This window comes from Melozone crissalis, unplaced genomic scaffold (assembly GCF_028551555.1).
Source record: "Melozone crissalis strain CALT ecotype California unplaced genomic scaffold, PUWL_Pcris_2 ptg000018l_1, whole genome shotgun sequence".
NCBI classification, from domain to species: Eukaryota; Metazoa; Chordata; class Aves; order Passeriformes; family Passerellidae; genus Melozone; species Melozone crissalis.
In genome coordinates this window covers 23,231,851-23,244,459 of record NW_026535796.1, presented here as the reverse complement: position 1 = coordinate 23,244,459, position 12,609 = coordinate 23,231,851, and the positions used below count along the sequence as shown (strand labels likewise).

Below are 12,609 nucleotides of genomic sequence, written 5' to 3'. Positions count from 1 at the left end.
ATTGCTGTCTCTCAAGGATGTACAGATGTGTTTCCCCTTCATTAGATTCGTACACACATAAGTGAAATGTTAAAAGAGCCACTATTACTATAAATTACTGTGTCCAGACACCAGCAGTTGCAAAATTCACCTTGCTGCTATCTATTGCCCTAGCATTGCTGGCCTGTCACTTGACAAAAGTTGCTCTTTCCCTCCCCTGGCCTGTTGATTTAAAGAACTTGCTTTAACTACTCAGTGCCTTGCTTGTCTTAGAGGCCTCCAGAGGAAAAAAAAAATCACTTTTTGATGTTCAGAGCTAGAAACCTCTTTACTCTATTAGTCTGTGTGAGGTAAAAATAAGAAAGAATGAAAAATAAGTAAAGGCTGAAAATCTGTCTCATGGCAGGTCACTGCTGTCAGATCTTTGCATTGTTGGTGCAGTACAATGGCAGGAGCACTGGATCATTACATGGGAGCTCTGTGGCTTTTCCCTAGACATTTATACAGTTAAGTGAGGCTGTAGGGCCCAGAATAATTTTTACCCTCTGTGCAACATAATTTGAGGGAAAATTTTTCTTCTCCTGGTTATGAGTAGTATTTCCTTCTTGGTGCTGGGTACAGAAGGGCATCTATGGCATTAATGCTTCTGTTCTGCAATGCAGTATTGTATTCAAGAGTTAGAGCTTAGGTAAGATGGAGGCAGTATCTGCTGCTCTCTCTTCTCCACTCTCTGCCTTAATGTCACTCTGAAATGGGACATGTCCTGCTGCTCTGTGCATGTCCTGTCTGGGACCAAAAGGTTGGTCAAAGCCAGGGTGAGAGGAAGTAACAAATCATGGTGTTTGCTGGCTCTCCCATCTATTGATCAACTGTGACTTTTATCAGGGACCTGCATCTCTAATTTCTCTGATACTGAATGCAGCCTGTGAGCCTGAGGCAGGCTGTGTGCATCTCCTGTCTTTAAGATGCTCTGCAAGTGTCTCTGACTGTACAGAGCTAAGTGAGCCCATGTCCTGTGGTGTGCCCTGGCCTACAGCACATCCCAGGTTTCTGTTTGGGGGTGGGGAAGGACCATATGTCTGCACTGTGTTTCTTCTGAACAACTGCATTGGGAAGGGCTGGCATCCAACAATTACAGCATCAGAATCTATTCACATGGGATGGCACAGGTTAAATCAGGAGCTGATACCTCAGCATATATGGCATACATGCCATACAGCATGTACATGTCTGTATTGGTTATGGGATATCCCAAAACCACAGATGGTTTAGCAGCTGGGATTGTTCCCTGAATTCTAATCCTGGAGGGGAGGCAGGATGCAGTAAAGAACAATATGAGGATAAACTAATTTCCTGTGGGCATTGAAAAATACAGGTTCTTTTGGAGAACTATGTATCTGTAGAGGGAGAAGGAGTTTCAAGGGAGAAACAAGGACATAGTACTCCCACAGCAACCTTTTTAATCAGGTTCCCTAAGCAGGAGATGAACATGGACCTGAGCTGTGTGACGTATTCCTATGTGTCTGTGTTGGGGCCAAAAAGGAGCTGGTACCTAAGAGGCAGGGCTGAGGCTGTTCTTGCCACCTCTCCAAGATGCAGCAAAGCATGAAGGCAGGCAGAATTGTATGCTCTAACTTTGATCAGCAGTGGCCCTTTAAGGCAGAGCAAGGCGTGCAGTGTGGACACTGCCCAGTCCAAACCCAGCAGCCACGTGAACTCTCCCCAGGTGGGCAGTGCCAGGCTGGCACAGCAAGGCCCCCTCACCCTCCCCAATGACAGAGGGAGTCTGATTGAACTTGCTGGCTCCCACTCACTCTGCCCCAATTTTCCTCAGGACAAATGAGAAGAACCTGTCTCCAAGTGCAAGATTTTGGGAATATATGTCAGAGATGCCTGTCAGTAAAACATCCGTCTTGCCCTAATTTCTGCATGGAGTGCTGCAATGTCGAGTGAAATAACCTTCCAAGCTGGCTCTGGTGCAGAGGTATTTTGGCTTATGTTATTGCTGAGAGCTTTCTTTCTGATGAGCTCTTTCTGCCTCTCTGTGTTTCTGATGTCTGACTCTCTTCACTATTCTTTTTCCCTTGGGCTGGGATGTGTGCTGTTTGCAATGCATCAGGAAGTAATACGCAATGAGAAAACTCTCATCATCTGTGCATCAGGGAGAGAATTACTGACTGAGTGCTGAGCAGTCAAGTTATTGATTCAAACCAAAGCCCAGTCTCTCTGTCTGCTGGGCTGGTTACATCCTGCTGGTTCATTGCATTTAATCGGATTCCCTGAGCTGCCACGCAGAGGGGGTGAGTTAGAACCAGATCCATCTATAATGTTTGCTTCAAAATCCAGTTCTGTCTCCCCTTCTCCGTCCATGGAACAGGCAGACTCGGATGCTCTGGACATCAGCACCAAAGTGCAGCTGTACGGTGTGCTCTGGAAGAGACCCTTTGGGAGGCAGTCAGCCAAATGGTCCAGGAGGTAAGCCACAGTTGCTGAGGGATGCTCGGGTAAAATACAAAGCCTAAGGATCTGGGATAAGTTTAGAGACTGAGTGCTTGACTCTTCAAGTGCAGCCAGCCAGGGAGAGGCTCAGGGTAAAACTTGGGGCATAGCTTCCCTGCTGCTCTGAGTCTGCTTCACACACGTGCCATCCCATTGTGCTCTCTTCTTTATCTGTCCAGACCCTGTGCTATGTGCACTTCAGGGTGGTAATAGAGACTAGCTGCCTCCTCTGAATAATTGTGATAGTTTCATGAAAGGGGAAGAGTCTGTTCATGTATTTTGCCCCTAAACTGCTTGACTTTTTTGTTTTGGCACTCAAAGCTCTTTGAGTCCTGCGGGTGTGAGATGGCAGGGCTGAGCTGACTGCGTGGGGGTCTGTAGTGTGTGTGTGTGGTCTGCAGGGGTCTGTGCACAGCTCCAGTACTGCTGTGCTGCCTGACAGCGACTGCATGCTGGGAACAGCACATGCAGACTCTTCCCCGGGGAGAAGGTGGCTCTGAGTTCTCTCCCATCTGGTGTTAGGGGGTTGCAAGCTGCTTTATGTTGTCTGTCAGCAGCCAGGAAGTTTGGAGCTGGAAAGCATTTGCTATAACCTTTAACCAAGGACAGAAGTATGTTCTAGAATACTGAAGTGGTGGGTTGGTTTAAAGTTGAGAGTTGCTGTAGTTTCTTTATGCAAATCACTGAATCTCTGGCACTTACCTTTCGTAAGTGCCTTTGCTGCAGTCTGCAGTGTAGATACAAACAATCCGTTTCTAAAGCCAGCTTTCCCAGCTTTGCTTTCTGTAGTAACCATAGTGCTGCCCAGTCTGCGAAGATGGCATAGCCTGAAAAAAAACATTACTTGGGAAGCATTTTGTGTTTGTAGCAGTTTTTGACCCGTGTGTGTGTTTTATTCCCTCCCATACCAAGAACAGCCTATTTTCACCCAGAAAAGAATTTGTGCTGATGCTCCCTACTCAGCTCCCAAATATCGATAAACAAATGAATTATGCCTGGAAACTACTGTGATTGTGTTACAGAAAATAAATGGACAGAATAACAGAGGGGAAGGTAATTTGCCATGGATGAGGCATTCTTAAAAGGCTCTCCCTAATAAAAATATCTTGCAGGCAAATGGCCCATCTCTGTTCCCTCTGTCATTATTTATTTAGTGCTGTTCTATTCCTAGAAATCACCCCATCTTCAGCAAGTGGTGAATGTTTTAGTGATAGCAGCTGGGAGCAGAAGGGTGGTGATGTGGGGCAGGGGTGATGTGGAAGGTTAGTTGCAAGCACAGAAGCTGAGGGTCCTGGGGGACGAGACACAGGTCAGTTAGAGTTGAACATGGAATCTGTAGGGTTTGGAAGAAGTGAGTTCTGGGGTAAAAAGATTTGAACAGGAGGAGCAATGTGTTGTTGGTTTGTTTGTTTTATTGTGGGAGAGACTTGCCTTAAAGTAAAACAAACTTGCATGGTATTATAACCAATCATTAGGGGGAGATAAGGAGCAATTCATTAATTTCCTCCTCTTTTTCCCCATGCCCACCAGCACATAGCTGGTCAAGTACATTTTTTTTATGAAAAGGAGAAGAGATGTTTCCCAGTCCAGTTAAGTAAAGAAAAAAGATTGGCTATATTTTGATGTCATTGAGGACCTGGTCTCTGATAAATGTATGTTTTGTCCTGAAATCTGGGATAACTGTACTACTCTCACTCCCAAGGAAAGTCTTTCCAAGATATGGGAGATAGATAGCCTGTCTTTAAGGGGAGGATTGATCTCATCAGGCCATCAGCCATGAAGATGGGTGGGAGGTACATGATATTTACTGGCCTGATCCCATTCATTTGGCTGTAGCAGCAATACTTCTGGAGCAACTGAGAAGAAAAGCAACTGTTTCAGGGAAGGATGGAATCTGACTAAACAGCAGATGAAGGAAAAAGTGTCCAGGCATGGCGTCCAGTACTTTGGTGATGGAAATCCCAGGTTTTGGAATTTCACAGCAGTACAGGCTATGCAGGGAGGAGGAAGGGATAACAGATCCTTGTTTTAGTCAGGGCCAAATCTGATGGCACCTGTGGAGACAGCTGAACTTGACCTGGGGCAGCTGTGTGGAGCATTTTCAGTCCTTTCTTTTGCCCATGCAATGGTCTGCTCTGAAGCCCAAATATAATATTTGTGTGCTGCCTCAGGTACTGTCCAAGAGTGGGCTGGATGCTTCTGGACCAGTGTAGCTGTGTTTATCTGCCAGGGCTGACATCTGAGCATGCTGCCTTTCAGAGCTTGATTTTTGAAATGCCATTAGCAGCATCCTAATGCCTGTCTCTTAAAGAAAGGGAGGTCTATTCCTAATGTGGATTTTCTTTTCTTGTAAAGTAATATCTATCCAACAGAGAAGCACCTGTCTTCTGAGTTTAGTGCTGCTTTTGAGCAGTCTAAGCTTGGGTCACTGCTGGAGTGGCTTTGGAAAATCCTATTCTCAGTCACTGACTAACAGTCCTCCTCTTCTGAACAACTTCTTCCTCCCAATGCCTAACAAGCAATTTAGCCTCTCCTGCTACAAAAGTTTTACTGGTAATGGCACGAGCCTGGCGCAGAGGCTGGGGTGAAATGCATCATGTGTAGACCCACCCTGGATATGGCATCAATTGGGTGCTGTAGCTTTCCAGGATGGAAGTGGCATACCCTTCTTTACCATGAATAATCCCAGTCCCATATAGAAATGTCAGACTCTAAACTGTCACCATCCATGTCTGAGACTTTGGGGTTCAATGGGACAGTGCCAGGAAGGGCCATCTCTTTGGTGGACAACTGAACATCAGAAAAGCAAGGTGAAGCACAAGAAGAGAGAGAACAAAACACAAAATATGCCTGTATGTCTCCATAAATCTGTCAGAGATGACAGATTGGAAGGAGGGAAACACAGCGCAGTTAAGAGAGAATTTTTTGTCTTTTGCACCAGTCCTGTCTGTGGCATTGCAAAGCAGGCACATAACCTTGTTTTCCACAGTGGCTACTTACAGTCACTGTGTGTGGTCACAGGACAGATGGAAAAGATAACTGTTTATGGCTGCTTTCTGCTCAGGACCCCCGGGAATCACACAGCTGCAGAGCAGCGAGCGTGTGCGGCACAGGGCAGCAGGGGCTGCGAGAGCCTGGGCTTCCCTCCGCTCCTTGTGATCCCCGCCTTGCTGCTTGCGGTCCGGGAGCCTCCTGAGCCGCTCCTGCAGGCTGGGCGTGCTCCGGCTGCCGGGGCAGGGGAGCCTGGAGCTGACAGCGGAGCAAGGGCGAGGGGCAGGTACTGCGAGCTCTGATCTTCATGCTGATCAAGATCATTCGCCCATCAGTTTCCTGAGCTGTCCCTGGGGACGGAGTACTGGGCTCATCTAGTAAATGGGATTTGTCCCCTGTGCTCCTGGGCCAGAGAAACACCATCTGAATAAAGGACCAGGGAGACCGCTGCAGTTTTATAGTGTAACTACTTCATCTGGGCCATTGTCGTGTCAAAAACTTGTACAAAGAGTAGCTAATTAATTTCATTAGCCCTCTGTAATACAAAAAGCACTTATTCCACAGAGACCAGGTGTCTCAATTTGTCCAGTACAGAGCTGTTGTTTCTGCTTTACATCAGAGTCACTCAAATTGTTACCATTCCTCTCCTATTCTGGTTTAATTGTACTGTGGTTTCAGTGGTTCCTCAGAGCAGGATCCTGCAGCAGGGATGGATGACCAGAGCAGCTGACCACATGAATGGCTCTTGCATTACCTGTGCTGCCTGTAGAGTGTGGCTCTGCCAGCCTGCCTTATCTCTCACACCTTTGCTGGTGTTCTCCAAGGTTTTGAGCTCTGCTCTGTTTTTAAATTGCTTCTCTTTTGGGTTCTTGGTTGTATGCAAAATCTTGCCCTGCCTTTACAGCACTCCCTTTTCTCTTGCTGCCACATCTGTGCCTAATTCAGACACATGTTCAGTGTCTCCTGTCCTCCAATCACAGTCCTAACTGGGTGTCTCTCCCCATTCTCCCTTGACCATCTTTTCCCTTTCTGCTCTTACTCACCTGGCTGCTGCTTTAGTCTTCAACCTGCTCTTGAGCCTTGTAACTCTCTCCTCTGTTATTTTACTTCATCCCTCTTTTCACCATGCTGCATCAACTGCCCCTGGACTGTTGCATGGAGACTTTGTCCTGAAGGTCATTTAAAGTAATGGTCTTGGTTGCTCTGGTGTTGCTTTCCAGGTAAAGGTAGATGAGGGAATATGATCTGAGCATAAATACATTATGTGCACAAGCTAACCAGATTTTCAATGTTTTTCCTTCATTAATTGTAGTGAGATTTTGTTCTTCTTATTTTCTAAACTCTTATTTTGTATATTTTCATTCCAAATCCCCATATTTTCTCTCCACATCTGTGAAATCAGGGATCTAAAAGTTTATTTATCTGTGAGAGACATATTGTTTTTCAGAGGTTTGTGCTATGTTTTGTTCTTATTTTTGCTTTGATTTTGGTTTCCATAGAAGCATAATCTATAACATGAGGATTATCAGCACTGAGCAATAAAAAGTATGTAACAAACTAAACTCTGGCTTTAACTGGGGGATAACATGTAGATTAAAAAATCACACAGAGTTAAATATCAATATCTTTACCTGTCTGGCAAATGTTTTTTTATATTAGTCAGACTGAAAAGAGTGTTGAAAGTGATGATTTAACTTTCTCTGTTTCCTGTGGTGTGTTGACTTTTGGCATCTCTGGATTCATATTTGTGCCCACAGTATCTGGTTCCCTGTGACTCACTGGACCAAGCACAGGCCATTGGGCAGGCAGGTTTGTTCTTTTAAGAGGTTATTTCTGTATTTATTGTGCAAATAAGGCAACATTTCTCTCTAAAAAATGAAGTCCTCCTTGAACTAAGCATAGAGTTGGAGAAAACAGAAAGATGCAGCTACTCAAAGGAAAACTTTCTTATAGAGTTAAAGGCCAGAGATGTGAGGAAAAATTAATCCAGAAGGCACAAGGCTGCTGTTCACAGAAGTGATGTGGACAGGAGGAACCAGGAACAAGCCTTGTCTGCTCTCTGGAGGTCTCTGATGTCAGCCTTGGCAAAGTCCCTGCTTCTCCCCACCTCTGATGTCAACATGAACAGGTATAGATGAGAAGGAAGGAGAAGAAAAAAACTGGGGAACAATAACTGCTGCTGGTGTTTGTATGTTCTGAAGATTTATGGATGCAAATATGCACCTGCTCAATGACTGTCACTTTCTAACACTTTGGAGAAGGTACAAAGTGATCCAGAGCTTGAGTTTGCTACCGACATTGAAAAGTTTAGCTCTGTTCTTTTATTGCCCCAAGAGCCTGTGGTCTCTGTTCCCATGGCATTTGGCAATTTCATCTGTGTTCCCAGAGCCATAGCAGAAGAGAAAGAGAAAGAAGCTGATGGAAGCAGTAAAGTTTTCACCTGAGTAAAATAATGATATTAATAATAATTAATAATTATTTATATTTTTAATTATGATTATTATAATTCTCTGCCAGCTTCAACGTCTTCCTTTAGCTTTTGGAACTAAACTGGTACCAGATTGCTGTGCTCATCTGTACTGGAGGCAGGACTTGGCTCCACCTGGCAGCCCATCCACTTCAGGAGAGGCCTGGGGGGGATGGGGGCACATGAAGGCATTAGCATTGTCCCCTTGTCCTCTAGCCCATTACTAAATGTGGCTCCAAGGAAAGGTGCAGCAATGCCCAGGCTGCACAAGTGGGCAGTGCTGCCTGTGGAGGTCTTCTCTTATTCCCTCCCAGAAACAGGAGCGTTTCCTGGGAATGTTCTTATTATTCACAGAAATGTCTTATCCTTTCCAGTTTCCTCATGATCTCTTGTCCTCAGCACCATATGAAAGTGATTTACACGGCTGTGCTTTGTGGAGTGTAAAAAGGCATTTTTGAATAATTTTCACCTTCTTGCCTTTCGCTTTCTTTCCAAATCCCTCTTTCTCATGTCAGAAAATATGTACAGAACAGAACAATACATTTTCTTTGTCATTTGCTCTTCTGAAACCTCCCTATTACACTTGTCCCCATTTTTTTTTCAGCTGCTCTTTGTAATTTTTGAGTGCTGCAGAGATTTAGACCAAATTGAAACTAAGTCAGGTATCTCCCCTGTACCCCTGCCTGCAGAACATGTGCAACCTCAATTTTTGAAGAGAGGAGGAACCCTCCCAGGGGCATTTCAAAAATCCAAAAAAGTTAAAGGTGGCACTCCTTTAATCATAATTTTGAGGACACACTCCAGTAAGTTAGAGGCTTGGCTTGCAGAAGCTGTGATATTTTGTGGTTACTACACAATGATCACCAGAGCATACCTAAGGCTAAGTGTGCAGAACAAGACCTATTTTAATGTTACACATATGAGAAAAAAAAATTCAATTTCCTTTGTAGTGGTGAAGGTCAGTGACAGGAGAGTTTGCCAGGTGCTCTGCTTAAAAATATCTCTCAAATTTATTTCTGCTCCTGAGTGCTTTGGTGGCCAATTTTTGCCTCGAGTCACTTGGGGATGCTAGGCTGTGATTCTCTGTTAGACTGGAAACACTTCCCTCTGGCTGTGCTGAGATGGGAGGGAAGAGGGTCACAAGCAGCATGTTGCACAATAAGCATTTAGTTGGGCTTAGCCCATGCAAGAGACCCTTGAATCAAAGAGCAGCTCTCTCCAGTAGGTTGAATTCAACCCCTGAGCGAGAGAGGGCACACACGTAGAGGTGCCAAAAGTCTGTGGTCCTGCCTGGGGCACAGAGTGCTGTCCCAGTGCCCTGAGAGCCTGTGGCTTGCCCTCAGCACTGGTGGTGCCTGTTGGGTGCCTGCAAGCACAAAGTACCCCAGCTTGGCACTTGCTGTTAAGCACCAGCTCCTGGCTGTGAGCAAAGTGAGGCACCTCACCTTAGTCTTAGGTGGGAGTGGTGAACTCTCGTGATCAGAAAGCAGCTTTAGTTAGGTGGGGATTTTCTAGTGCTGTGAACCACAACCTCCATTTCACCAGAAAGTATTTCCCTTCTCTGTCTTAAAGGTTCTTCATCATTAAGGAAAGCTTCCTGCTGTACTATGCTGAGAGTGAGAAGAAGAGTTTTGAAAGCAATAAATATTTCAATATCCATCCAAAGGTGAGCAGTGTTTGCACAAGGAGGGAGTTATTTTCTTTCTAGCATTCCCTCCCCCTTCCTCCATGGGCCCAGCAGATGATGAAGAGGTAAGTTCCAGTTAGCCCAAGACATCTCACAGGTTCAGGAAAGCCTCAAAAGAGAGGCTTTTCAGGATATTTCATGATTCAGCAGGCATATGACTTCTATTTTTTTTTTTACCTGATAGTAGATATATTCCTTTATTTTCATGATCTAATCATCTAATCTTGTGGCTATAAAAATAATGTTGGCAAAGCCAGTGGTGGGGCCAAGAGCTCCATATGGCTCTTGTTTCTAACCTGTACTTGCACTTGGCAACAGCTGAAGGCCCACCTGCCCTCAGCACCTGAGAGCCCTCTGTAGCTCTGCTGCCTGGAGCTCCAGGGAGCTCTGTGCTCTGAACTGCTTTTGTCCTCTGTAGTCACTGCAGGCTGATGTAGCCTGTGAGCTCCTGAAGGTGCTGATTCCACCCATCCTGGTTGTCACAGCCAGCTGCCTGCCTGCCCCACACAGCACTGTGGGGTTTGACTGCTGTCAGTGACTGCAATGGATGCACAGCCTCTCTCATGATACCACACTGAATCTGCAACATTTGCCTCTCTTGGGAGATCGCTTCCTCCTTGATGAAACAGTTTCTGCTTCCATGTTCTAACAGCTTCCCTCCATGCTGAAGGCAGGACTGCCGTCCTTACCCCTTCCAGATACTGGCTGAGGGTTTCCTGGTGGTGATGAGAGTCCCTCTGCTTTGCAGGAATTGTGTGTATTGCCCCTCCCAGGGTAGCTGAGGCAGGGCAGGGGTCAACAAAGTGACTGAAAGTTCAGCTCCTGGTTAGTTGATAGTTATACTTGATTTTTCTGACTGATGAGAGTGCTCTGGTTTATCTCCAGGGTGTCATACCCCTGGGAGGCTGCATTGTGGAGCCCAAAGAAGAGGCCAACATGCCTTATGCCATAAAGATCTCTCATGAAGACTTCCATGTAAGTAGATTCCTTTTCTTCTAAAAAACCTCCAAACACCACAGAACAGGTTAATGCTGATGAGCAGAGCTGGACTGGCAGACTTTTCCCTCCCCATCAAGGTATGCCTACCGTCTCTGGACAGACTATCCTGAGGGTAAAGGTGACTTAGGATCCCAAGTCCCCTCAACACAACCAGTAAGGAACCTGCACTTTCTGACACCAGGTTTTAGGCTACTAGCAGAGCAGTGGACAGATTCTCAGGAGGCCTAGAGCCCATGTTGCCCTGTCAGTGTTATTCCTGCTGTGGCTGTTTGCTGTGTGCACACTTCCCAATGTGTGGTAGGCCTACGTCGTATTTGCTCCCATGTGATGTTTCCTGGGGAGGTGGAGGGCTATGGTGGGCTCTCCTCCCACCACAGCTGTGTCCAGTTCATGCCAGGGATGCACAGAGGTGCATAAGGCACCAGCCTCTCTAATCTGGGTTTTTTTCCCCCCTCCCCTCCCCTCTTCCAGGGTAACATTGTTCTAGCAGCTGAATCAGAGTTTGAGCAGGCTCAGTGGCTGGAGATGCTACAGGAGTCTGGAAAAGTGTAAGCTCCTTTCTATTCCTTATTTGCTTTGATCTGCTCTGTAGATGTATAAAGGATAAAGAGGAAGAAGCCTGACTAGAAGGGCTAGGGGGAGTCAGACAAGCTCCTCAAAACCAGTGATAGCTTTAGTTGCCTCCTGGACCTGTCCTTACTCTAAAGGGGAGTGCTCTAAAGCTGATGCAAAGCTTCCCACCTTGTAGTGCAGTGTGTCTCTCTGCTCACCACCCCAGGCTGTCATCTGCTAAATGCTGATACACTGAGTTTCTTCTGCTACCCCTCTTTCGTGCCTCAGAGATGTGGGAACCCTCTTGGTCCATTTTGTGTGGGAAGCAAGGTTTGCAGGTTTGATGGAAGTGGAAGTCAGACAACCCCTCCATATGAATTTGGGGTAAAGTAAGAGCAGAACAGGCAAGACATGAAGCTAGTGAGCAGCTGCCATGTGCCTCTATGTCCTACCATGAGCAGGGACCTCAGCAGCACAGTTCTGATCAATAACAGTAATTGTGATGCACTTCTGTGTCCGTGGGGTATGATTCCTTCTGCCCAGATCTGCGGGTGCTCAGGCCGTGCAGCAGCAGGATTTGGCCTCTCAAAACAGTTTAATTGTGAAATGTGGAGGCAGCCTAAATCCCAGGAGAGGCAGTGTTAGCAAAGCATTTCCAGCCCACCTGCAGGGGTGAGAGGGTTTGATTGCTGTCTGCATTCAATACTGGTTCACACTCTGCTGAGAATGTGGGACAGAGATTTGCAGTTAGTTGGCCTCCAGCTCTGCAGTCCCCCAGCACCCAGGAGCCTGACAGTGCAATGAGCAGCTGTCCTGCAAAGCCAGAGCAGGCTCCTTCTAAATCTCAGCAAATGCAGGAAGAGATAACACTAAAACAGGGATTTGACTTTCCCAAATGAGATATAGAAGCTTCCTGGATTTTAGGGTGGAGCCTACCATTCAGCTCTGAGGCTTAAAGCAATGAGCATTTTGCTCTGCCCTTCCTGGCTGCATAACATGTGTGGTCTCTTACCACTGCAGGGACAGAAGCTGTTTAACTTGTAGTCCCAGTGTGTGCATGTACATGTACATGCTAAGGCAATATCTCAGTTAATTTCAATGTTGTGAGGCCCAAAATGTAGATTTGTAATTAATGGGAACCTAATGTTACGGTGGATCAGTGCAAGCCAAGCTCTGTGCTTGGCTGTGGTGCTGGGGCGAGCTGTTCCCTCTGTGGCAGTGTATGAACTGCCGCACAAAGCTGGCCATGAAGATCCACGGGAGCAGGAGTCCTGTGGGACACAAGACCCAAGGCAGAGATCTGCCACCCCCTGGGCACGAGCAGCCTTGGCCACTGCAGAGGAGAAGTGACAGACACAGAGCAGTTTGGAGATTTTCATTGACTAGCCCAGGTCCACACTTGCCTTTGCCAATGTTTAAATCAACTATTGCCAAG

General features: G+C 46.3%; 1 protein-coding gene across 1 annotated transcript in view; it reads left to right on the top strand.

The window, feature by feature from the left end:
- Positions 1–31: 31 nt before the first annotated feature.
- Positions 32–12,609, top strand: part of PLEKHD1 (pleckstrin homology and coiled-coil domain containing D1) — a 29,037-nt gene continuing 16,459 nt past the window's right edge. The window contains exons 1-5 of the mRNA XM_054275900.1: positions 32–1,963; positions 2,099–2,454; positions 9,509–9,602; positions 10,509–10,598; positions 11,094–11,170. Coding sequence (XP_054131875.1) covers positions 2,306–2,454; positions 9,509–9,602; positions 10,509–10,598; positions 11,094–11,170 — 410 coding nt within the window. The 5' untranslated portion in view covers positions 32–1,963; positions 2,099–2,305. The remainder of the gene's footprint in view (positions 1,964–2,098; positions 2,455–9,508; positions 9,603–10,508; positions 10,599–11,093; positions 11,171–12,609) is intronic.